The sequence below is a fragment of the Peromyscus maniculatus genome, chromosome 9, assembly GCF_049852395.1.
Source record: "Peromyscus maniculatus bairdii isolate BWxNUB_F1_BW_parent chromosome 9, HU_Pman_BW_mat_3.1, whole genome shotgun sequence".
NCBI lineage: Eukaryota > Metazoa > Chordata > Mammalia > Rodentia > Cricetidae > Peromyscus > Peromyscus maniculatus.
The window spans coordinates 100,927,664-100,955,468 of record NC_134860.1 but is presented as its reverse complement, the minus strand read 5'-3'; the positions used below and the strand labels follow the sequence as shown (position 1 = coordinate 100,955,468).

The 27,805-nt window shown below is 37.8% G+C and overlaps 1 protein-coding gene across 31 annotated transcripts in view; it reads left to right on the top strand.

Annotated features, from left to right (window-relative positions):
* The window catches only part of Mycbp2 (MYC binding protein 2), a 245,859-nt gene that overhangs the window by 10,036 nt on the left and 208,018 nt on the right, over positions 1 to 27,805 (top strand). For all 31 annotated transcript variants that reach the window (XM_076545493.1, XM_076545490.1, XM_076545488.1 and 28 more), the window contains exon 2: positions 18,217 to 18,292. In XM_076545493.1, the coding sequence (XP_076401608.1) occupies positions 18,217 to 18,292 (76 nt within the window). The remainder of the gene's footprint in view (positions 1 to 18,216; positions 18,293 to 27,805) is intronic.

The window sequence follows — 27,805 nt, the reverse complement described above, 5'->3', positions numbered from 1 at the left end:
AGTATCCACTTATGAGTGAGCACATACCATGTTTGTCTTTCCGAGTCTGGGTTACCTCACTCAGGATGATTTTTTCCTAGTTCCATCCATTTGCCTGCAAATCTCATGATGTCATTGTTTTTCTCTGCTGAGTAGTACTCCATTGTGTATATGTACATTTTATTTATCCATTCTTCAGTTGAAGGTTGTTTCCAGGTTCTGGATATTACAAATAATGCTGCTATGAACATAGTTGAGCATGTGTCCTTATAGTATGTTTGAGCATTACTTAGGTATATGCCCAAGAGTGGTATAGCTGGGTCTTGAGGGAGATTGATTCCCAATTTTCTAAGAAAGTGCCATATTGATTTCCAAAGTAGTTGTACAAGCTTGCATTCCCACCAGCAGTGGAGGAGAGTTCCCCTAGTTCCACATCCTCTTCAGCATAAGGTGTCTTCAGTGTTTTTGATCTTAGCCATTCTGACAGGCGTGTATCTCAGAGTCGTTTTGATTTGCATTTCCCTGATGATTAGGGATGTTGAGCAATTCCTTAAATGTCTTTTGGCCATTTGAGCTTCTTCTGTTGAGAATTCTCTGTTTAGCTCTATAGCCCCCCCCCCCTTTTTTAAATTGGACTGTTGGTTATTTTGATGTCTAAATTCTTGAACTCTTTATATATTCTGTATATCAGCCCTCTGTCAGATGTGGGGTTGGTGAAGATCTTTTCCCATTATGTAGGCTGTCGTTTTGTCTTGTTGACTGTGTCCTTTGCCCTGCAAAAGCTTCTCAGTTTTAAGAGGTCCCATTTATTAATTGTCTCTCTCAGTGACTGTGCTACTGGTGTTATATTTAGGAAGTGATCTCCGGTGCCAATGCATTCAAGACTACTTCCTACTTTCTCTTCTATCAGGTTCAGAGTAACTGGATTTATGTTGAGGTCTTTGATTCACTTGGACTTAAGTTTTGTGCGCGGTGACAGATATGGATCTATTTGCAGTCTTTAACATGTTGATATCCAGTTATGCCAGCACCATTTGTTGAAGATGCTTTCTTTTTTCTATGATACAGTTTTGGCTTCTTTGTCGAAAATCATATGTTCATAGGTGTAAGGATTAATGTCAGGGTCTTTAGTTCGGTTCCATTGGTCCACATGTCGGTTTTTATGCCAGTATCAAGCTGTTTTTATTACTGTAGCTCTATAGTAGAGCTTGAAGTCAGGGATTGTGATGCCTCCAGAGGTTGTTTTATTGTACAGGATTCTTTTGGCTATCCTGGGTTTTTTGTTTTTCCATATGAAGTTGAATATTGTTCTTTCCAGGTCTGTGAAGAATTGTGTTGGTATTTTGATGGGGATTGCATTGAATCTGTAGATTGCTTTTGGTAAGATTGCCATTTTTACTATGTTAATCCTACCTATCCATGAGCATGGGAGATCTTTCCATTTTCTGACATCTTCAATTTCTTTTTCCAGGGACTTAAAGTTCTTGTCATACAGGTCCTTCGCTTGCTTAGTTAGAGTTACCTCAAAGTATTTTATATCTTTTGTGGCTATTGTAAAGGGTGATGTATCTCTGATTTCCTTCTCAGCCTGTTTGTCCATTGTATATAGGAAGGCTGCTGATTTTTTTGAGTTAATCTTGTATCCTGCTACATTACTGAAGGTGTTTATAAGCTTTATGAGTTCTTTGGTCAAATTTTTTGGGTCACTTATGTATACTATCATGTCTTTTGCAAATAGTGAAAGCTTGACTTCTTCCTTTCCAATTTGTATCCCCTTGATCTCCTTATGTTGTCTTATTGCTCTGGCTAGAACTTCAAGTACTATATTGAATAAGTATGGAGAGAGCGGACAGCCTTGTCTTGTTCCTGATTTTAGCGGAATCCCTTTGAGTTTCTCTCTATTTACTTTGATGTTGGCTGTTGACTTGCTGTAAATTGCCTTTATTATGTTTAGGTGTGTTCCCTGTATTCCTGATCTCTCCAAGACCTTTATCATGAAGGGGTGTTGGATTTTGTCAAAGACTTTTTCAGCATCTAGTGAGATGATCATGTAGTTTTTTTCTTTCAGTTTGTTTATATGGTGTATTACATTGACAGACTTTCATATGTTGAACTTGATCATGGTGGATAATTGTTTTGATGTGTTCTTGGAGTCTGTTTGCCAGTATTTTATTGAGTATTTTTGCATCAATGTTCATGAGGGAGATTGGTCTATAGTTCTCTTTCTTTGTTGCATCTTTGTTTGTCTTGGGAATCGGTAATTGTAGCCTCATAGAAGGAGTTTGGTAACATTCCTTCTGTTTCTATTCTGTGGAACAATTTGAAGAGTATTGTTATTATCTCTTCTTTGAAGGTCTGGTAGAATTCTATGTCCTGGGCTTTTTTTGGTTGGGAGACTTTTAATGACTGTTTCTATTTCCTTAGGGGTTATTGGTCTATTTAAATAGTTTATCTGGTCCTGATTTCAGTATGTGGTACCTATCCAGAAAATTATCCATCTCTTTTAGATTTTCCAGTTTTATGGAGTACAGGTTTTTGAAGTATGACCTGATGATTCTCTGGATTTCCTCAATGTTAGTTGTTATGTCTCCTTTTTCATTTCTGGTTTTTCTAATTTGGATGCTCTCTCTCTCGGCTTTTTGGTTAGTTTGACTAAGGGCTTGTCAATCTTGTTGATTTTCTCAGAACCAACTCTGTTTCATTGATTCTTTGTATTGTTCTCTTTGTTTCTAGTTTATTGATTTCAGCTCTCAATTTTATTATTTCCTGGCGTCTATTCCTCCTGGGTGACTTTGCTTCTTCTTGTTCTAGAGCTTTCAGTTGTGCTGTTAAGTTACTAGTGTGAGATTTCTCTACCTCCTTTATGTGGGCATTTAGTGCTATGAATTTTCCTCTTAGCACTGCTTTCATAGTATCCCATAAGTTTGGGTATGTGGTATATTCATTTTCATTGATCTCTAGGAAGTCTTTAATTTCTTTATTTCTTCCTTGACCCATTGGTGATTCAGTTGAACATTATTAAGTTTCCATGAGATTGTAGGCTTTCTGTAATTTTTGTTTTTGAAGTCTAACTTTAAACCATGGTGGTCTGATAGAACACAGGAGGTTATTACAATTTTTTTTTGTATCTGTTGAGATTTGCTTTGTGGCCAAATATCTGGTTGATTTTAGAGAGGGTTCCATGGGGTGCTGAGAAGAAGGTATATTCTTTTTTGTTAGGATGGAATGTTCTGTAGATATCGATTAAGTCCATTTGAGTCATACATCAGTTAAGTCCTTTATTTCTCTGTTAAGTTTCAATTTGGCAGATCTGTCCATTGGTGAGAGTGGGGTGTTGAAGTCTCCCACTATTAATGTGTGGGGTTTTATATGTGATTTAAGCTTTAGTAATGTTTCTTTTCCATATGTGGGTGCCTTTGTGTTTGGGGCATAAATGTTCAGAATTCAAACTTCATCTTGGTGGATCTTTCCTGTGATGAGTATGTAATGTCCTTCTTGATCTCTTTTGATTGATTTTAGTTTGAAGTCTATTTTGCTGGATATTAGGACAGCTACACCAGCTTGCTTCTTAAGACCATTTGATTGGAAAGACTTTTCCCAGCCTTTTACTCTTAGATAGTATCTATCTTTGAATTTGAGGTGTGTTTCTTGTATGCAACAGAAAGATGGGTCCTGCTTTTGTATCCATTCTCTTAGCCTGTCTTTTTCTTGTTTTATTGCATTAACTAGAGTTTTCATAATGACACTGATAAAGAGTGGTTAAAGACCATGTTTTGCATTGTTTCTGATCTTATTGAGAAAGCTTGTAGTCTGTCACTAAGTATGGTGCTATCTGTAGGATTTTCTGTGAGTATTCTTTTTGCATGTTGAAGTTGCTCTTGATTTACTGAGAACTTTTGTTACAAGTTGGAGATTGAATTTGTCAAATGCCTTTCCTGCATCTATTGATATGACCATTTCATAGATTATTTTTTAGCCTGTAATTTATCTTCAGATGATACACATGGAATCTACTAAGTCTGTTTAATGCTACTCAGGAGTATGTGTGTCTAGGGCTGACCACTGGGATTGGGTAACCTGTTGTGGAATGACTTGCAAGAGGCCTTGGTGGGTTTGAGCTGAGGAGATATGCCATGTGGGCCTCGGCCAAGAGGTACAGCAGAAAGTTACTCACACCATGCAGGCATGCCATCCACATGGAAAGTTTTATTGGGAGAAAGGGGGAAGGGAAGGGAGGGAAGAAAAGAGGGGGGGGGGAGAGAGAGAGAGAGAGAGAGAGAGAGAGAGAGAGAGAGAGAGAGAGAGAGAGAAGGAGAAGGAGAAGGAGAAGGAGAAGGAGAAGGAGAAGGAGAAGGAGAAGGAGGGAGGAGGTGCACACCTCATGGAAATAGAGAGAAAGCAGGGGGAGGTCAGGATGCTGGGTGGGTCCCCAAAGGGTGGGTCTGAATGCTAACATTGCCTAACATTCCTCCCTTTTTGATTATTATAAAAAGTTGAGTTATGGATAGCAAGTATGCAGGGAGGTGCGGGGGGGTGGGGGGTGGGAGGATGAGGGTGCCGAATTCTCGAGACTGCCTGCTGCTGATTTTGGGGTGAAGTGGGGAAGAGGAAGTTGGGAGTCATGCACAGTGGGAGGTGTGAGTGACGAAGCGTTCAGTTAGCTCTCATCCTGGCGACCCCTTGAGGGAGCAGAGAAGGTAGGTTACTAGAAAAAAAAAGATTGTTATCATTAGCTTCATGAGCAGGGCTAGCCATGGGAAGAATGATAACTGCCAGAAAGAATGGAACAAAGAAGTGCCCCCTGATTTTACAGAAGAGGCAAGGATGAATGAGTGAGACACAAGAGCATATATGTCCTTCATTGGGACATCTTGGAAAACCAGGTTCCAGTTGCTGGGTAGGTGCCCACTTGAGCCTAGAGAGGTGGTACCAGCAGTGATGTTCCAGGAGCTTGGGGAAGTGGCATGCCAAATCAGGAGAAACAGCTATCACATCTGCTGTTTCTTTGGAAGTGGGAAGTACCCCCATCTATTCTGTAAAAGTGTCGACAAATTAGAAGATAATGGAGTTTTTATAAGTGGGCATGTGGGTGAAGTTAATGTGCCAGTATTCGCTTGGTTGATGTCCTCACTTGGTGCAACAGCTGGTGGTATATCTGGAAGGTCTTTGAGGGTCTGGCCTTGGCAGGAGTCTGGTAGGAGGGGTAGAGCTGTGCAGGAACCTGTGTCTGTAAAATAACTGGAACAGACATACATCTTAGTATCATAGCAAAAGATATGGCTTTAGGTTTAAAGGCATGAACATTTTTAGGGCCTAGTTTCAGCCCAGTGAAACATATCTTTAAATCTATAACCAAAGGAAATTTGCTGAATGGAAGTGGTTTGTAGCTAAATGTTGTCTTGTGTCCTGCCTGGTCCACAGCTGCTTAGACCCAAGTCAACACACAGAGGCTTATATTAATTAAAACTGCTTGGCCATTAGCTCAGGCTAACTACTGACTAGCTCTTACACTTAAACTTGGCCCATTTCTGTTAATCTATATGTCGCCATGTTTTCCATGGCTTTACTTATGTGCCGTTACATGCTGCTCCCTGGATGGAGGGCTGGCGTCTCCTCACTCAGCCTTTCTCTTCCCAGAATTCTCTTTGTCGGTTTATCTCACCTATACTTCTTGCCTGGCTACTGGCCAATCAGCTTTTTACTTATCAACCAATCAGAACAACACATTCACAGCATACAGAACATCCCACAGCACCTCTCCTTTTCTGTCTAATCTAAAAGGACTGGTTTAACTTTAACATAGTAAAACTACATATAACAAACAGTTATCAAGCAAGAATTACAGTTGCAATATCTAGTCTATTTGTATTTGGCAAAATTAAAGAAAATATTCTACCCTATCCTATATTTGTGAGTCTAAAGTTTTATATCTAATTTATCTTTTATCATTACCAAGGAAAATTTAAAAGGGGGACAGTATAGATATGATAGGATAAAAGGGTGGATTAATGAACCTACTTTTAAAGAGCAACAACTTGTTTAAAATGTTTTACATTGCTATGGATTTTAGTTTATTGATACAAATTTAAAGCTAATTTTGTTATACTATATGTATATTTCTACTCTTGTTTAAGGTATTATGTTTATGTAACTTATTTAAATTGTAATGGATAATTAAGAAATACACATTAATAGTCATCCATGATACTCAAACTTATAGACATGCTAAGTTTTCCAGGTATACATAGATATAATTCAGTTAGGTAGGTAATCGTCAAACACTTCAAAGACCTACAGAATATGGTATTTAAAATATTTTAAAAACTTAGACTTTCTGGACAGTGAGACATGTCTGCTCCTGGCAGCACCGATTTACTTTAAAGAGAAAGATGGGCATCGAAGACACTCCATATGGAGATTATCTTCTTAGCAAAAATAGCCATTTGAGCAAGGAACTGTTCTTGCCTGGATTGCTTGACAAACTGTTGTATTGACTGGACATGCAGGACCCATTGGAAGGTGACCACTGAACTTTGCAAGATGAGACAGTCCTTCAGGTTCCTGCCTCACAGAAGAAACTGCCAGACATTCTACAGGACACAGAGAAAAATGACTGAGAGACTAGACCTGTAGGCTAAAGATGGATGCCCCAGTGCTGCAAAGGAACTTTGGGTGATTGTCCAGGCACACAACTGTCTTTTTTATTTATCAACCAATCAGAGCAACACATTCACAGCATACAGAACATAGCACAGTAGTGGTTGAGTGAATAAAGAAGGAGGAGGGTACCCTGTCCATGCTAGCCTGTCTCTAAAAGCTGGGACCAGTAAAGTCCACAGAAATTGTGTCTGTAGTCAGTGCTCTATCAGTTTATCAAAATTGCATTTATCAATGCTAAAACTGAGCCTCCAGAAGTTACATCTGAAACTAGTTTTATCCTGTACCATGGAGTCTGTGCACGAGGCACACCTGCCTATACTTTTGACAGGAAACTTACTAATGAGCTACCAAGGTGCTACAGCCTTGGGGATCTGGGGAGAGCTGTAAAACTGGCAAGTCTGTTAATATCTGGTAATCAAACACCATGAGATCTGAGAAGGATAAGTAAGTAAGCAGAAGTGAGACAGTTTTCCAGCTACCTAGGCAGCAATCCCAAGTCTCTTCATAGTCTTTGGGGGACATAAGCTCCAGAAGTAGTACTGCTTTTAGCTAGCTGCCAAACCCTGGAGATCTGACAGATTTTTTGTGGAGTAGAAATTTGGGGAGATCGACTTACTGTCTTGGCAGGCAGAACAATTGATCCTCATTTCTCCAGTTATTCACAGTCTGACAGGATCTCAGTAGCAGTGCAAGGCAACTGTCACACCCCAATCAATTCTCCAGGTGTAAGTTCCTTTATAGCCATCTGTCTTCTTGGAGAAGATACAGGATGCTGCCAGGAGCTGACATGTCTCTCTATCATAAAAAGCTTTTATATTTAATGCCATATTCTCAGATCTCTAAAGGTATTTGAGGACCGGGGGAACAAAATCTGTTAGGTATATCTAAATTAAACAAATGTTTAGGCTTAACTTTGAGAGCATATATAAGTTAAATCTGGATATACAAGTTTCCCAATTAGTTACAGCTTAATAAAGTTAGCAAAGACAAGGAGGCTAGATATACATTCTTGTACTGTTATTTTTAAGGTCTTGTAGTTCTGATCTTTGAGTATAACCAGATTATAATCCTGAATTACTTATATAAAAATAATTTCTTAAGGCCATTTAATACCTCTTTGGTTCTTCATAAAGGTCAAGGGTCTTATTGCAGAACCATTTTAGTTAATTTGTCAATGGACAGGTCTGGGCCTAGTTTCCTAGTATATTAGTGGGCATTATAGATAGACATTTTGTCACCTATGCCAGGGAGTTTTCCTTTAACTTAGCCTGTTCCGGGGGCAGGGATGATGTACTGTCTTCTGTAGTTGTTTCAAGCTGAAATGAGGTGTAGGTGGTCAGAACCCAACAATATTGAAAGGCTAGTCAAAAGTAAGAGGGAATTTGGGCATTGGGACATTTATCAGAAGCATATGATTTGACTCAGCTGGAAACATGGAGCTGGTCCATATCAGCTTTTAGTAAATCCATGGCTCACAGGTTGAAGTCAGCAGGTTGCAGTTAGTAACTATGCTTAGATGTGTCTGCCAGCCAAATAGAAACCTGTGGAGATAAGTTCAAACTAGGAACAGAAGTTAAAATTTATGAATTTATTTGGAACTTTTAGGCCAGGTGGGGAAAACTCAAACTGTATTTTTATTTTATAAAAGGACATAAAAGTTTTGGATATATTAGTATTATCAATCAATATTGAAATCCAAATCACAAAAAAGCAGGTAATGGATATCTAGGCTCATACCTTTAAGTCCTGGCAAAATTACAGATTTGGGTAAAAGGTATTTTTAAACATTTTAAACAATTTTAATCAAATTTTGTTCAGAGAGAGTATAGTACAGATTGGACAAAGATGTCTTTGGCCTGATGAGAAGTTTAAGTTTATATTTAGAAGACAACCAAAGAAAATTTAAAATCTTGAGCTTGTAATCCAAGCAGTATCAGAATTCTATTAATATTAAAATCTGAACTTTTGAAATCTTACTATAACAACATCATAGAAGGGGAAAGTAATATGAAGCATTTAAATAATTTATTTATATTTTTGTAATTGGTATTTATATCTTAAATCAATTTTTCAGACCCTCAAAGTGTGCATGGACTTTTATATCTTAGAATATTTTTTTTAATCAGAGACCTAGTAGCTTTAGAAAAAGTAAGTCTTGATTTTTTTATCTATAAAATGAGCTGGCAGGTTGGCCATAGCTTTATAAATAAGAATAGATTTAACATCTCTCAGATGTCTTAGTGTAATATCAAAAATAAAGTGCACTTTTTTTTTTTTAAAGAAATAGCTAACTTTCCAACAAGGCAAACAAAACTTTTCCACAACCTCTCAAACATTTTAGTATTGCTACCCTATCTTGGCATGGGAGAAGCCCCACCTACCAGCATGGGAGGTGGGTGGGCCCAATGGGAGCCACAGGAGTGTGTTGCTCCATTCAGAGGGAACGGAAAGCTGGCTCATTGCAAGCCTTCCTGGAGTCCTTTCAGGCCTTATCACCAACATGTGGCACTGCTGATGTCCGAGAGCCCTGGAGGGAGGGAGAGGATAGGTCTCGAGCCACCCCACCCACTCACACTAGAAGCATGTACTACCCCTGACCATGTTTGGGCCACAGACAGGAAGTGACTTTCTGCTGCCCTTAGTAAAGGTAGTGATAAGGCCATATGACCTGTCTTTGACCTTAGTCAAGATGGCACCTGACCATGTGGTTTTTTTGTTGTTTTTTTTTTTTTTTGTAAGACAAATGGAATAGATATGAAACACATATTCTTAAGCATTCAAAATCAGTCAGAAACACAGTCACATGGCCACGTCACACATTTCCATTCACGTATATGAAATAAACTTTCAAAAGCGCAAACCTGAGCGAGAAGGTTTGGGTTGTGGCAGCCACAGGAGGTGGGGGTGCAGATAGGGACAGAACAGGAGAATGGGACATTTTGAAGGAGAGCATGGGATGCCAGCAGGCACAGAGCATGGAGCAGGTGATGTGGAGGCATCCATCAAGCTAAAGCTGGGAGAGGAGGGAACAGGACATATAAGCAAAATAGAAAAGGGGAGGGGTAGATATTTCCAAAGCAGCGGGAGACTGATGGATAAGGGGTGTGGAACCAAATCTGAATGTGGTGGTAGTGAATTTTCCTTGAGTAAGGTAGAGAAATAACAAGATCCAGTGGCTGTTTTGATCTCTGGCCTCCTGGAGATTAAGCGAGGATTGATTTAAATGACTCAAGCTGCTCAAAGTTCTGTCAAACAGAGAGGAGGGACACGTACGTAGTCACCCACAGTGACCTTCTTCTTCCTGTCTAACTAGGCTTTCTTCCATAGTTCCACCTAATAATCTATTCAAAATTTGAATCTGTCAGTGGATTAAACCATTAGTTAGGTCAGAGCCCCTATGATCTAATTGTCTCTGGAAATACCCTCATAGACATATCCCAGAGGTGTTTTATCCCGATCTTTTAGTTGTATCTTTCAATGTAATTAAGTCGACAGTCTGTATTAACTACCATAGTCAATTATTTAAATTTGAGTGGAGAGTTGTTGGACATTTTATATATCTGTATTCTTTTTTTTTAGTCTCAACAGTAACTATAGATGAGTATTAAAATAGTTTTGTCCCTTTAATTTTGTCAGTGGTTGTCTTACATAATTTAGTCTTTTCTGTTGAATACATACACATTTATAACTGTTAAAAATTCTGATGTGTTGGTGCTAGAGAGATGGCTCAGTACAGAGTGTGTATTGCTCTTGTGGAGGACCCAGTTTGATTCCCAGCACCCACATTAGATAGCTTGAATCATCCAGACCCATGGGGGATTCAATGCCTCTGGCCTTTGCAGGTACCTGTACTCTCCTCCTGCATTGTACTCATGTACACACGGACGGACACACACACACACACACACACACACACACACACACACACACACACATTTTTTTTAAAATCCTGGTTCAATGCATTGTTTTTATTTTATTATCATGTTTCTCTCTCTAGTAATACTTTTGAATAAGTTTACTTTAGTTATATAAAAAATAGTTTCCAAGGACTGAGAAGATGGTTTAGTATGTGAAATGCTTGCTTTGCAAGCCTAAGGGCCTACATTCAGGTCCCTGTTACCGACATAAAACCCAGGCTTAGCAAGACTTTTTACCCTCAGCCTTTGGCTGATTCAAGAGTGGTTTTAGATAGATTACAGAGGCTTACTGGCCAGCCAGTCTAGCCAAAAATGGTGAGCTCTTGGTTCAGTAGGAGAACTTTTCTAAAAAGTAAGGTGGGAGATGGGTAGAGGAAGACACTTGCTATGTGTAAAGATCAGAGGACAGCTGTTGGAGAGTTGCTTCTCTCCTTCCACCATTCTTTTGAGGCAGGGTCTCATTGTTTCTACTGCCAATGCTGCTTTGCAACTTTTTCCCCCCATGTCACTGCGAGAATGCTGAAATTAACATGTTAGAGCCATCATATCTGGCTTTTATTTGGGTTCTGGGCATTGAACTTAGGTTCTCAGGCTTGCGCGGCAAGCACATTGACTTGCTGGGTTATCTTGCTAGCTCAAATTGGGTAAAAATATTGACCCATTTTCAAGTTTACAGATTTTGTGTTATCTCCATTTTCTTATTGAATTATCTAATTTTAAATTTCATGAAGTTCAATTAGATTTATATTTTCCTTCTTTACTAAGAACTTCTTTCTCTGTATTTAAATTGTATTTGCCTTTACTTAATGTAATATATTTATACTAGGTTTCCTAGAATGTTTATTACATAATTATAGTATCTAGCAGATGTGTCTAGACTGCTGATATTATAGCATGATATCATGAATAAGCCAACACAAATTGCCCCCTTTTCTGTAGTTACTTGAGCAGATGTTTGTGACAGGATCATAAAGGTGGTAAATGGAAGTTTCTCTCTATCTTGCCCCATCTTGTAGCTGTTTCCAAATTATCACTCAGAGGCTTATATTAATTATAAATGCTTGGCGGATAGCTCAGGCTTATTACTAACTAGCTCTTACTTTTAAATCAACCCATTTCTTTAATCTATGCATCACCATGTGGCCCATGGCTTACCCGTCCTTTGACATCTTGCTCCTTAGGTGGCTGGCTTATGTCTCCTGACTCTGCCCTTCCTTCTCCCTATATCTCCATCTTTCCTACCCAGCCATAGGCCAAACCAGCTTTTATCAACCAATGAGAGCAACACACATTCACAGCATACAGAAAGATTCTCCCACAACAAAGGTGGCTTTGAGAGATCATACTAGGGGTTGGGAAGAGGGCTTATTTGCTACAATGCCTGTCAAGCAGCCATGAGGACCTGAGTTTGGATCCTCAACACTAAAAAAAGCAGGCATGGTATTTCTTTGTAACCCTGAAGCTGCTGAGGCAGAGACAGATGGATACTTAGTGTTCCTAGCCAGACATTCCAGCCAATTGGTGAGATCTGGATTCAGTGAGAAACCTTGTGTCAAAAGCAAGGTAGAGAGCAATCAAGGAAGATACCTAACTTTGCCCTGTAGCTGCCACATGTGTGCACGTACACAAACACACAAACATAAACATAAGTGCACATACACCATACATGCACACATACAAATTTAAAAAAAACAAGTAATATAACAAGGAACTATCATCTACTCCTTATTCAGAAGGCTGGAAAGCTACATTTTAGTGGAATGGTAAGGGTAGAGACATAGTAGGAGTTAATGTTTAGAGGGAAAGGGGTAGAGTAGTTTCGAAAGGGAGAAAAAGAAATGATCATTTATATCAGAGACCTGTAGTGGGTACTCTTGCTGGTCTAGCTTTATCTCTGTTACTCTTCTCCAGCTGTCTCCTGCAAACACCCATGACTTTGTGTCTTGAAAGTCTGTGCAGGACTTATGTTTTCAATCAGTAATGAGTAGGAAACAGATAAGCAAACAATTCATTTTCCTCACCTGCAGTTAGAGTAACTGGGAGCCATGTTCACTAGTAGAATTACCCATCATAGGAATAAGCTTCCTAATGCACTGTCTTTGCTTGCTTTCCATTGCTGTAATAAAACACTGGCCAAAAGCAACTTGAGGAGGAAAGGCTTTATTTGTCTTACAGTTCCTGATCACATTCTATCACTGAGAGAAGTCCTGGCAGGAACAGAGGCAGGGACCATTGGGGAAACTGCTTACTGGCTTGTTCTTCCTGGCTTACTAGATTGGTTTCTTATATAACCCAGGCCCTTTAGCCCAGGGATGGTACTGCCCACACTGAACTGGGCCTTCCCACATCAATCATTAATCAAGAAAATACCCCACAGTCATGCCCACAGGCTAATCTGATAGAAATGGTTTCTCAATTGAGGTTTCCTCTTCTGGTTGAAGGCAGTTTGTGACCACCTTACAAAAACTAGGGAGCTCATGTACCTTTTTATTGTTTAATTCCTTTCTCTAGTCACTTCCTTTCCCAGAGAGAACATCTCAAAATAACCATTGACTGTGGATTCTTGAAGAATCTTGTGGCTTTGAGGGAATACAAATCAAGATAGATTCTTCAGTATAAGAACAATAATGAATTAAGTTTATTTAGCACTTACTAAATACTTTTCTTTTCACTGCTTTCTTTGCTTCTTTGAGGGTTGCCTTGTTTTGGAGGTCTCTGTTTTATTCACTTTGTATAGTGCTTTTAGAGATTTATTTGCTTGTCTTTCTTGTATCTAATTCTTCCATTACTACTAACATGTAAGATTCTCTCTTCATTTGTTAGCTCTTATTACCCTTGGATTGTTTCTCTGAAGTTTAGTGTGAATAGATTACAGTTGCATCATGATGTATGTTCCATCTTATCTTTGTTGTGTGTAGAGTGTAATTCTGTAGGAGGTATGACCTAGAGAGCCACACTTTCAGAGGTTTCTCTTCTAATTTTTTACTCTTACCCATGTGTTCACTCAGTTCCCTCCCTCCCTCCCTCCCTCCCTCCCTCCCTCCCTCCCTCCCTCCCTCCCCCTCTTCCTTCTTTTCTCCTCTGCCCACTGCCAGAATAGCTTTACAGTTCTCTCCCTATCTTCTGTTCATTTAAAGATTTGCAATGGAGTGGTTGTAAGCATAAATAGGATGGATATATATATATGTGTGTGTGTATATATATATATATATATATATATATATATATATATATATCCTAAATCAACTTGAACTGTTAAAGATCTTTTTCTTATTACTAACAGCATGGTGGGTTAAATAAGTACAAGTTTTCTGATTAGCAATCAGACTGCTAGTCTTCCCTAATCAATGATGCTTCCAGACACACCGATGAGTAGCATTATATTAATTACAGAGATTAAATGTGGTTTCTGCCTTTATGGGTTTGAATTAGGTTCTCTGCATATATGCTATGGTTGTGTAGTTTGGTGTTCTAACAGTGGGGGTGGTGAGGGTGTCTTTCACTCTTTTGTCTGCTCTTGGTACTCTTTTACTCCTACTGGTTGCCTTGCCCAGTCTTGATTTGAGGGTTTATGCCTAGTCTTATTATATCTTGTTGTTCTGTGTTTGGTTGATATCCCTGGGAAGCCTGCTCTTTTCGGAAGGGAAACAGAGAAGGAGTGGATTTGGGGGGTAAGGGGAGCTGGGAGGAATGAAAGGAGGGTAAAATGTGGTTGGGATGTAATGTATGAAAGAAGAATGAATGAATAAATGAATAAATAGACAGACAGACAGATAGATAGATAAAATAAATGTAAAAATATGTTTTCTATAGAAATCTTTAGCTTATACATGGTGTTTTATACATTGATTGTTTTAAAAAGTGGATGGTATTCAATGACATTAGAAACTCACTTATAAATTCTTATTTGATGGTTATTTTACCTCTTTTTCATAGAAAAATATTTCATAGAAATTTTCATATTTTGAAATACCCTTTTCAGACTTTGATATGGAAGAATTAGCTTGAGTTAGAAAGTATTTCTTCTTTTTATAGTCTCTGCAGAAATTAGCCTAAGATTGCTGCTGTTTCAAAAATATCGTAGGGTTCTTTGGAAGCATTTACCATCAAAGCCATGAATCTGTTTTCTATGTATTAAGCTTTTGATTAGATTTTCAATTGCTTCATTCTTTCTACAGATATAAGAATGCTTAAATACTGCATTTTTCTTTAGTAATTAGAAGTTATTTTTCAAGCAACTTGTCTATTTTGCTTAGATTGTCAAATTTATAGCAGCATTTGTAGTAATGTCTCCTATTTCTCATGTTCATAATTTATACTTTTAAACTTTTTTCTGACAAATCTTGCTATAGATTTATTAATCTTTTCAGAAGACCAATTTTTATTGTTGTGGTTTTCTTTGTTGAATCTGTGATCTCTATTTCATTTGCTCTTAAGTTTATTTTCTCCATTCTCCATTCTATTTAATTCATGCTTTCTTTCTAACTTCTCAAATCGTAAGCCAAGATAATTTACTTTCAGACTTTTTGATTCAATATACACATTTAGGTATATGTAAAAAACGATGTATCTAAGTGCTATTTTAGATACATTCTTTCCATAAGTATTGATATCGTATTTAGTTCTCATTTAACAGGAAATATTTTTTAGTTGTGACTAGATGCTTGACCCATAACTTATTTAGAGGCTCGTTTTTACGGGGGTGCCAACATTTGAGAATTTAAAGTTCTCTTTCTCTTGTTAGTCTATACTTTTTATTTGATGAAAGAATTACCTTATGTACTTAGGAGGCTGAAGCAGACGAATAGAAAGTTTGAGGCCAATTTAAAGAACACAGTGATTCTGAGATTAGCCTGGGCTTTGTAATGAGACCTTGTATCTTATCACCACCATCAACAAAAGGTGTCATTCTGGACCATGTGTGCATCTAAAGAACCGCTAGTGTTTTGTTTGCTTTAATAGTACTCATCTGACTGAATGACGCTCACTTCTCATTTGTGTTTGAATGCTTCATATGTGCATAAAAGAGAATACCAGTGCTCTCAGTTTATCTTGAGGTGTTCTATCCTTGGTTGTCTAATTCTAGAACTTTCTTAGGATGGTTTAGTCTCTGTACAAAGACAATGATTTGATCCTGGATAGTATCTTATTTTAGGGAAAGAGAAGCTAATAGCACATCTTTACACATAGGACAGGAAGATAATTTAAAAGCAATTATATCAATAAGCATAATTATGTTTTGAATAGTTTCTCTGTATTACATACATATATATTTTTATATTTGATACAAACCATTCTAATAATATTTTATAAAATGTACCTTAGGCCAGTGTTGTCTTTAATTTTTCTACTCATTTTTCCTCAAATTACTACATGACCTAAGAATATAGGTATATAAATTAAACATTTAGTTGATAACAAATTATTAGAAAATTTATTTTAATACAACTTTTGGTATACATGCAGCTTGTTACTAAAGATGAAAACAAATTTGTGTACTACTGGATGGATATGTTTGTTTATTTTTACACAAAGAATTAACTCTTTGGATACTGAATATTCTCGGACAAGAACCTTCAGCCATTACAGAGTTATTGAAATTTTATAATCACTAGTGCTAGGAATACTCTTTCATATAAATATTTAATATATGACTGAACTGAGTTTAGGGCTGTTTCAGAAATTACTGTCTATGTATGAGTCTGTGTAGTCAGAGAACAATGTGTGGAAGTTGGTTCTCTCCCTTTATCATATGATATCAAAGGATTGAAACTCAGGCCACTGAGCCATCCTACCAGTTCACCTTTTCTATTTTTGTTTTGTTTTGGGACAGTATCTCTCTGTAGCACAGGATGTTCTCACATTCTGATTCTCCTGCTATATCCTTATGAGAAGTATGAATTCTGGGATTATAGGCAGAGAACCACCATGCAGGCCCCCTTTTGTTTTTATTAGAGTAGTAGCAATCTCTTACTAGAAAGTTAAAGTGTGCTTTCCATTTAAGTCTCTGCTCTCCTCCAGAGCAAAAACTGTCTTTTTTCTTTCATGTTTGCTACCTAGGAATGTATTTCTCAGCATAGGAAGTATTCAGAATATGGAGTTGTGTGAAATTGAATTATTTGCCCAGCCTCTTATTCCTCCTCCTTTATTATTTTCTGCTTTGGGCGAGGGCAAGGAGAAAGGACATCTGCTGTGGGATGTTCTGTATGGCAAATGTGTTGCTCTGATTGGTTAGTAAATAAAACACTGATTGGCCAGTAATCAGGCAGGAGGAAGTATAGGCGGGACAAGGAGGAGAAGAATTCTGGGAAGTGGAAGGCTGAGTCAGAGACACTGCCAGCCACCACCATGACAAGCTGCATGTGAAAATGCCGGTAAGCCATGGGCCACATGGCAAGGTATAGATTTATAGAAATGGATTAATTTAAGATATAAGAACAGTTAGTAAGAAGCCTGGCATGGCCATACAGTTTGTAAGCAATATAAGTCTCTGTGTTTATTTGGTTGGATCTGAGCAGGTGTGGAACTGGCGGGTGAGAGAGATTTGTCCTGACTGTGGGCCAGTCAGGAAAACTAGCTACAGACATCTTTCTCTAAGTTACTCAGAAGGTTCTTTACCTAATGCAAAGATTAGGCCTAGGGCAGAGACACTTTGAAATAGCTACTAAAGATATGAGCTCAGATTTTTTTTCTTTTAAACCTTGATTTTTATTTTATGTGTCTCGGTGTTTTTCCTACATATATGTTTGTCTACCATGTATATACAGTGCCTGCAGAGATTGGATGAGGGTGTCCCTGGGACTGGAGTTACCTATGGTTGTGAGCTGTCATATGGCTGCTGGGAATTGAACCCTAGTCCTCTGGAACAGCAGCCAATGCTCTTAACCACTGAGCCATCTCTCCAGCCCCTCAAGATTTTCTTTATATTAGTAGTGATTTAATAAAAAGTTACTTGAACCTTTCTGCATAGCAGCTTTCATTAGCATAAAAAACAAGTTTTTTTTTTGTTATTTATTAACATAGCCACTGGTGAAATAAGTTTGTCCTTTTAAAATATTTACTCTGTGTGTATTCATGTACATGTATGCATATATGTGCAAGCATGCTACAGCATACATGTGAATTTCAGAGACAGCTAGCCTGGCACCATGTGGGTTTTATGGATTGAACTCAGGTTGCCAGATTTAGTGGCAGCCATCCCTGCTCACTCACCATGAGCATCTGGTTGGCCCTGAAGAAAAGTTTTTCTTTTTAAAACTTCATTTAATGCCTCAAATGTTTTACTTTTATAAAAGGCTTTATACAATCCTTTTTGTAATTACTTATTTAATACGTATTTCCTATCTTTTTTTTTTTTTTTTCAATTTTTCAAGGCAGGATTTCTCTGTGTATCCCTGGCTGTTCTGGAACTCCCACTCTGTAGACCAGGCTGGCCTCGAACTCAGAGATCCACCTGCTTCTGCTGGGATTAAATGCGTGCACCACCACTGCCCAGCTTTAAATGTTGTCTTCTTAAAAGCTACTTTAATACTAGTATCCATATGTATATTGCTTTATAGAAGCTGTAAGAAATATGCAAGTGTCTATTAAAAATGCATGTTTTCACTGGTTTTGTATGTCTTGATGTAAATATTCATAATATTTGCACTTTTGTTTTTAGGAATAAGAAAATTTTAAATAAGAAGAAATTGAAACGAAAACAGAAGAGCAAATCAAAAGTAAAGACAAGAAGCAAGGTAAAGTTGCTAGCAATGTGTTGACATAGTAATTGGAACAAAATTGAAAAGACAAAATAGGAGTGTCATTGGCAAATAATTATGTTCTATGTGCTAAAGTAATTTTGTCTAAGCCTCTTTTTAAAAGTAAATTTTGAATTTATTCTTTGAAAATTTTATGTCTGTTACTCCCAGGACCCACTTGCTTGAGAGACAGAAGCAGGTGGATCTCTATGAGTTTAAGAGTACCTGGGTTTGGGTGCCAGTACTCATGTGGTAGCTAACAACCATCCATAACTCCAGTTCCAAGAGGTCTAATGCCCTCTTCTGATCTCACCAGGCACCATGCAGTCATGTGGTGTAGGTACATACATGCATCAAAACACTCATACACATAAATAAATCTTACAAAAAAAAACCATACAAGTTATTTTACAGTTGTGTAATTCAAAACAGATCTCACTGGATTAAAATCAAGATGTTAGTGAAGCTGTCTTCCTCCTAGAGGCTCTAGAAGAGCACATAATGACTATCTTCCAATTTCTATAGACCGCTTCATTCCTTATCCCATGGCCTCTGGGATGTATCGAAGCCAGAGGTAGTTGCATTCTTCTGGCTGTATCCTTATGGCACACTTCTGTTGAATCTCCTTCTTGGATTGCCCTGTATCTCTCTTTAATGTACGAAACACCTTTGTGAATACATTGGCCATCTAGATAATTTATCACAGTTTTCCTAACAAGGTTCTTAATTCAGTCACATCCACAGAGTCCCTTTTCGCATGTGAAGGTGTAGTATTCTCATGGGTTCTTAGATTGGAATGTAGTTTTCTTGGAGGGCATTTCTTTCCCTATCAGACCCCTGTAGCTGAAGTTTTCTCCAGTCCTGCCTGGCCCACAGTCAGGACAAATCTCTCTCACCCACTAGTCCGGCAGCCGCTCAGACCCAACCGAGTAAACACACAGAGGCTTATATTGCTTACAAACGGTATGGCCATGTGGCTCAGGCTTCTTGCTATCTAGTTCTTATATCTTAAATTAACCCATTTCTATTAATCTATACCTTGCCACATGGCTCGTGGCTTACCAGTATCTTACATGTTGGTATTTATGGTGGCAGCTGGCAGTATCTCTCTGCCTCAGCCTTCCACTTCCCAGAATTCTCCTCTTTGCTTGTCCCGCCTATACTTCCTTCCTGGCTACTGGCCAATCAGCATTTTATTTATACAGAGCAATATCCACAGCAGACCTCTCTTGTACATTTATTATACTTTTTTCCTAGCAAAATGCTGCCCTCTATAAATCTGTTTTGTTCTTCCTTGAAAATGAAATATCTTTTGAAGGGAGTTAAAGAAGAGCAAACTGATAATAATAGACATCAGTGATCATTTCAAATGGACCTTGCATAGATAGACTTCACTCTTTTTTTGTCCAATAATTTTCTAGTTTTCCACTGTAGCTATTTAAATATTTGCCATTTTCTTCAGGCTTCTGATATTGGTATCTAAATTGACTTTTTTCCTGTGTAAATCAAATCTATCATGCAGGAAATTTCCTCAGCTTCCTAATACCTAATGTCAGGAGTCTTTTTAAAAGCAGAGTTTGAGGTAGGATTTAAATCCCACACTATGGTTTGAAAGATACCATATACATAAACTCATACTGTAGTCAAGGTTCAGAACCTTTCCATTCTCTCCAAAGACTTTTCTTATTCCCTGCTGCATGCCTATGTCACTATAGATGTTTCCTTGTTTTCTAGAATGTAAAATAAATGTGGTAGTTCAGTGTGTCCTCTTCTGTAGCTTAACTCCTATCTCTCAACATAGTGATATTGTATTCACCTTGTTTTCTATATATCAGTAGTTTATCCCATCATGTTGCTTATCAATATCTTCTTGCCCTGGTATATCACAATTTGTTGTTCTGTTCACCCAGTGATGATCATTTTGGTGTTCTCAGTTTGGGGACCTTGTTAATAAAGCTTCAGTAAATATTGATGTGCTAATCTTGGCTATCATTTTTCTTGTGTTAATACCTAGCAGTGATATAGTGCTTCTATTTCAAAATCCCATTGGTGATTTTGTAGAAACACTTAGAAGAGTCAAACAAACAAACAAACAAAAAAAACCCCAAAGACTTCAGGATTAAAATAAATTAAAAGATAGAATTGCTGGTGTCTCAATAGCTTCCTAGTTCTTGTTCATCTGACTACACAGGGTATGTTTTCTGTGGATTATCAATTCAGGTAAGTATTAAGGACTGAAACTTGAAAATCCTTCTATATACCTATTCACCACAACTGAAACTCCAGAGTATATCATCAGCCTTGATGTTTATATAAAGCAATACGACAAACCAGGAGTCATGGTCCATCTGTTGCTCCAGGTGCTTATAACAAAATCATCATTCACTACCATGAAGAAAATTCTAGACTTCCACAACTCTAAGCTTTACCTAAGAGTCAGAGATTTCTCCCTTGGAAAAATATAGGAGCAAATAGTCATATTCTGAATGGTATCTATTTTCTCAGAGATGGCATGGCAAATTTTTTTAAGAACCTGGAAAACTTTGCAAAAGAGTTTGTTTATTTGTAATCCCATTGTCTGTCAGTATATGACAAGCCCAGTTGCATCACATATATTCAGCACCTGGTATTAGCTTCTTAGTTTTTTGTCCCTATAGTTAGTACATAGGGTTTCTCACTATGATTTTAGCTTGTGTGTCTTGATAACTAATGATGTGAAGATTTCTTTATCTTTCTTTTTTTTTTAATAGACTTAATTCACTTTACTTTTCTTATATAAAAACCCTTACATGGTGGCCACAGCTGGAGCCTGGGTCCTCTGAACAGAGACTCTGGTGTGCGTTTTCACAAGATGGTCAGTGAATTCCTGATAAGGAGACCTAGTGAACACAGTCTCTTTCCGGAGGTTGGGGGTCAGGTAGCTAGTGATAGGTCTTTAGAGATGGCATCAAAGGTGGCTGTGGCAAAGCTGCCCAGGGTGGCAGTGCAGCCCCTGGCTGATGTGTAACAATCATCAATACCGGCCATCATCAGTAGCTTCTTGGGCACAGGAGCAGAGACTGCCAGTGCCTCTGGGGGCAGGGATGAGATGCATCAACACAGAGGAGACACAATGGCCTGTCACTTTGTATGGAAAAGTGTAGGGCTTGCAAATCTTGTTTATAGCCTCTCTGCACAGGGACAATGGAAAGCTTGGCCAAGATGATGGCCTCTGGATATCAGTGGCACTTAACACCAATACCATCATGACCATTGTAATCCCCAATAGTGACAAAGTCTTGAATCCGGACAACTGGACAGCCCGTGTCTGCTTCTGCACTGGCATGATCTTTAGAACCTCATCCTTTAGGGATGTGTTCAGGAAAAAAATCAATAGTCCCAGATTTCTTAATGGTCAGGGAGAACAGATCTCTCCCAGGGATTGATGTTCATGTCCTTAACTAGGTGGCCCAGCTTGGTGATAGGGATCCACTCTTTGTCTTTGGCTTTATCTCCACGAGCCCCATGGACTCAGACATGATTGTGGCCGCTAAGACCACTGCTGAATCCTCTGCAGAAGCCACTGTGGCCTCTTAATCCTGGGCCCTGGGTCCTCTGGGCCTTCCCGCTGCACCAAAGTCATCTACCATTTGTTGTTTTCTTGAAGAAGAAACATGAACATTTCTTTATGTGTCTTTGACTATTCATTTTTTTTAACTGTAAAATGTCTTCTCAGATCTTGCTTACTCCTTTTATAACTATTTTCTTATGATTGAGTTGTCAGTATTCTTTGTATATTCTACATATCAGTATTCCAAAAATTTTATCCTCTTCTGTGACTCACTTTTTATTTCCCCACCCTACCTGATCTCCCTGCAACTCACATTTCCACCCACTCCCAGTCCATCCATAACATCTGTTCTATTTCCCTCTCCCAGGAAGATCAATGCCTTCCTTACTAGACCCCCTCCTCTTTCCTAACCTCTCTCTAGGTATATGAATTGTAGCTTTGTTATCATTTACTTAATGGCTAATACCCACTTGTAAGGAAATACATAACATTTATCTTTCTGCATCTGGTTACTGTTGTGGGATATTTGTACATTGTGTAAAGATATATTGCTGTGATTGGTTTAATAAAGAGCTGAACAGCCAATAGTTAGGCAGAAGGTATAGGCGGGACTTCCAGGCAGAAAGAGAGGAATAGGATATGAATCTAGGTACAAGATGGAGACACCATGGTGACAGCAAATGAGATGGATACACAGAATGGGAGGGAGGTAAAGGCCATGTAATAGAACATAGATTAATAAAATTATTGATTGATTTAAGTTATAAGAGCTAATGGGACAAACCTAAGCTAAGGGCGAGTTTTCATAATTAATAGTAAGTCTCCTTAGAATTATTTGGGAGCTGGCTGGCAAGACAGAGAAAGACTCATTACAGGTTAGCTCACTCAGGATCATTTTTTCTAGTTTCATCCATTTGCCTACAGATTTCATTGTTTCATTTTTTTTAAAATAGCTGTATAAACTCCATCATGTAAATGTACCACAATTTCTTTGTTCATTCTTCTGTTGAGGGACATATAGGTTGTTTCCATTTTCTGGCTATTATGAGTAGACATAATGAACATAGTTGAACAAGTGTTCTTGTAGGATGGAGTGTCCTTTGGGTATATGCCCAGGAATGTTATAAGCTAGGTCTTGAGGTAGATTGATTCCCAACTTTCTGAGGAATCGACATATTGATTTCCATAGTAGGTGTACAAGTTTGCACTCCTACCAGCAATGGAAGAGTGTTCCCTTTGCTCGACATCCTTGTCAGCATGAATTGTCACTTGTGTTATTGATTTAAGTCATTCTGACAGGTGTAAGATGGAATCTCAAACTAGTTTAAATTTGAATTTCCCTGATAGCTAAGGATGTTGACCATTTCTTTAAGTGTTTCTCAGCCATTTGAGATTCCTCTATTGATAATTCTCTGTACCACATTTTTATATTGGATATTATTATTTTTATCTAGTTTTTTGATTTCTGTATATATTTTAAATACTAGTCCTCTATGGGATGTGTAAAAATCTTACCCATTCTGTAGGCTGCTTCTTCAGCCAATTGATGATACTCTTTGCCATTCAGAAGCTTTTCAGTTTCATGAAGTCCCCTTTATTAATTGTCAGTCTTAGTACCTGCATTATCAGGGTTCTGTTTAGAAAGTTGTCTCCTGTGCCATTGTGTTCAAGGCCATTTCCCGCTTTCTGTTCTGTCAGGCTCACTGTATCTGACTTTATACTGAGATCATTGATCCATTTGGAGTTGTTTTGTGCAGGATGATAAATATGGATTTATTTGGATTCTTCTACATGCAGACATCCATTTTGACCAGCACTATTTGTTGACAATGTCTTTTTTTCCAGTGTGTATTTCTGGCTTCTTTATCAAAAATCAGGTGTCATATGTATATGGATTTATGTCTGGGTCTTCAGTTTGATGCCATTGATCAACATGTCTGTTTTTATGCCAATACCTTGTGGATTTTATTACTATCGTTCTGTAGTATAACTTGAAATTAGGGATGGTGATACCTCCAGTAGTTCTATTATTGTTAAGGATTGTTCTAACTATCCTGGGTTTTTTGTTTTTCCATATGAAGTTAAGAATTGTCATGTTAAACTCTATAAAGAATTGTCTTGGAATCTTGATGGGGGATTGCATTGAATCTGTACATGGTCATTTTTACTACATTAATCTTACAGATACATGAACATGGAGGATCTTTCTGTCTTCTGATATCTTTTTTAATTTCTTTATTCAAAGACTTGAAGATTTTATCATACAAGTCTTTAACTTGCTTGGTTAGAATTACCCCAAGATATTTTATATTATTTGAGGCTATTGTGAAAGGTATTGTTTACTTGATTTCTTTCTCAGTCCATATGTCATTTATATATAGGGGGGGCTGTATCCAGCTACTTTGCTGAAAGTGTTTATCAGCTATAGAAGTTCCCTGGTGAAATCTTTTAGGGTTACTTATGTAGTATAATATCATTTGCAAATAGCTATACTTTTACTTCTTTTTCAATTGTGTTAATCTCCTACAGTTGTCTTTTTTCTCTAGCTAAGATTTTAAGTACTATATTGAATATATATGGAGAGAGTTGACAACCTTGTTCCTGATATTAGTGGAATTTCTTTGAGTTTCTCTCTTTTTAATTTGATGTTGGCTATGGGCTTGCTGTAAATTGCCTTTATTATATTGAATATGTCACTTGTATCCCTAATCTCTCTGGACCCTTTATCATGAAAGGGTTTTGAATTTTGTCAGAGACCTTTTCTGAATCTAATAAGATGATCATGTGTTTGTTTTCTTTTAGTTTGTTTATATGGTGGATTACATTTACTGATTTTTGTATATTGAACTATCCTTGATTCTCTGGGGTAAAGCCTACTTGATCATAGTGGATGATCTTTGTGATGTGTTCTTAGATTTGGTTTGCAAGTATTTTATTGAGTTTTTTTTTTCATCAGTGTTCAAAAGAAAAATCAGTCCTTAATTCTCTTTCTTTGTTGGGTCCTTATGTGGTTTGGGTATCAGGGTAACTGTGGCCTCATAAAATGAAGTTGGCAATGTTCCTTCTGTTTCTATTTTGTGGGATAATTGGGGGAGTATTGGCATTAACTCAGCTTTGAAAGTCTGGTAGAATTCTTCACTAAAACCATTTGGCCCTGGGTGGCTTTTGGGGGAGTGGGGGGAGACTTTTAATGACTTCTTCTATTTCACTAGGGATTATAGGTCTGTTTAAATTATTTTTTGGCCTTGATTTAACTTTGGTAAGTGGTACCACTTCAGAAAATTATCTATTTTTTAGATTTTCCAATTTAGTAGTGTATACATTTTTAAAGTATGTCCTTATGATTTGGAGGATTTCCTCAATGTCTGTTGTTATGTCCCCCTTTCGATTTCTGCTTTTGTTAATTTGGATACTCTTTTTTTTTAGTTTGGATAAGCATTTATCTCTCGACTTGTTTTCTTCTCAAAGAGCCAACTCTGTTTCATTGATTCTTTGTATTCTGTTGTTTCTATTTTATTGATTTCAGCCCTCAATTTGATTATTTCTTGCCCTCCACCCTTTTGGGAATGCTTACTTCTTTTTGTTCTAGAACATTCAGGTGTGCCATTAAGTTGCTAGCATGGGATCTCACCAAATTTTTAGGTAGGCACTTATTGCTACTGTTAGCAACGCTTTCATTATTCCCTGTTAAGTTTGGGTATGCTGCATATTCATTTCCTCCCTCCCTCCCTCCCTCCCTCCCTCCCTCCCTCCCTCCCTCCCTCCCTCCCTCCCTCTCTCTCTCTCTCTCTCTTTCTTTCTTTCTTTCTTTCTATCTGTCTTTCTTTTTTTTGGTTTTTCGAGGCAGGGTTTCTCTGTGTAGCTTTGTGCCTTTTCCTGGAACTCACTTGGTAGCCCAGGCTGGTCTCAAACTCACAGAGATCCACCTGGCTCTGCCTCCCGAGTGCTGGGATTAAAGGTATTTTCATTGACTTCTAGGAAGTCTTTCATTACTTTCTTTAGAAATGTCTTGACCCATTTTTCATTCAGTAGAGAGTTGTTCAGTTTCCATGAATTTGTAAGCTTTCTGTTGTTTCTGTTGTTGATATCTAACTTTGATTGGTGGTGGTCTGATACGATACAGGGTGTTACTTCAATTTTCATGTATCTGATGAGACTTGCTTTGTGTCCAAGTATGTGGTCAGTTTTAGAGGAAGTTTGATGAGATGCAGAGAACCTTTTGTGTTTGGGTGAAATGCTCTGGAAACATCTGTCAGGTTCATATTTTTGTAATGTCTTTTAGCTCCAGAATTTCTCTGTTTAGTTTTTTGCCTGGGTGACCTGTCTATTGGTGAGAGTGAGGTATTGAAGTCTCCCATTATCAGTTTGTGAGAGTCAATATGTGATTCAAGCTATAGTAGTGTTTCTTTTACAAACTAGGATGCCCTTGTGGTTGAGTTGCAGATGTTAAGAATTGAAATGCTATCTTGGTGGGGTCTTGTTGTTGTTGTTGATGAGTATGTAGTGTCTTTCCCTATCTCTTCTGATTAGTTTTGGTTTGAAGTCTATCTTGTAAAATATGAAAATTGCTGCACCAGCTTGCTTCTTATGCTTGGAATGTCTTTTTCCAACCTTTTACCCTGAGGTACTATCTACACTTGATGTTGAGGTATGTTCTTGTATGCAGCAGAAAGATGGGTCCTGTTTTCCCATCCATTCTGTTAGTAGGTGTCTTTTTATTACGGAATTGAGATCACTGATATTGAGAGATATCAATGACCAATGACTGTTGATTCCAGTTATTTTGTTACTGATGGTAGTGGTGGTAGAGGTGTGTGTGTGTGTGTGTGTGTGTGTGTGTGTGTGTGTGTGTGTGTTTCCCTTCTTTTGATATTGCTGGTGTGAGACTATTTTTTTCTCCTGTGTTTTCATGGATGTAGTTAGCCTCTTTAGTTTGAAGTTTTCTTTCTAGCACTATCTATATGGCTGGATTTGTAGACAGATTATACTTAAATTTGACTTTGTCATGAAATATCTTACTTTTTTCAAATATAGCGACTGAAAGTTTTACTGGGTATATTAGTCTGTGCTGGCATCTATGGTCTCTTAGAGTCTGCAGCACATCTGTCTAGGCCCTTCTGGCTTTTAAAGTCTCCATTGATAAATCAGGTATAATTCCTATAGGTTTGCCTTTATATATTAGTTGGTCTTTTTTCCCTACAGCTTTTAATATTCTTTATTAGTTCTGTATGTTTAGTGTTTTGATTATTATGTGGCAAGGGGACTTTCTTTCATGGTCCTATTTGGTGGTGTAAGCTTCTTATATCTTTATAGACATCTCCTTCTTTAGGTTAGGAAATTTTTCTTCTATGATACTGTTGAAAATATTTTCTTGGCCTTTGAGCTGGGATTCTTCTCCTTCCTCTATTCCTGTTATTCTTAGGTTTAGTCTTTTCATAGTGTCCCAGATTTCCTGGGTGTTTTTGTCAGGAATTTTTTAGATTTGATACTTTCTTTGACCATTATATTAATTTCTTCTATTGTATCTTCAATGCCTGAGATTCTGTCTTCCATCTCTTGTATTCTGTTGGTGAAGCTTGCCTTTGTCGTTCCTGTTTGAATTCCTGAATTTTTCATTTCCAGAATACCCTCAGTGTTTTCTTTATTGCTTCTATTTCCATTTTTAGGTCTTGAATAGTTTTATTTATCTCTTTCAACTGTATTTTCTTAGCTTTCTTTGAGGGATTTATTCATTTCCTCTTTGCTTTTGTTTTCCTGGATTTGTTAATTTCCTCTCTAAGGACCTCTGTCATCGTCATATAGTTGGTTTGAAGGTCTTTTTCTTGTGTGCCCTATGTTGGAATATTCAGGGCCTGCTGTGGTGGGATAGCTGGGCTCTGATAGAGACATACTGCCCCATCTGTTATTGTGTTTTATGCTGGCATCCAAGCATTTGGTTTTGGGATGATTATAGATCTGGG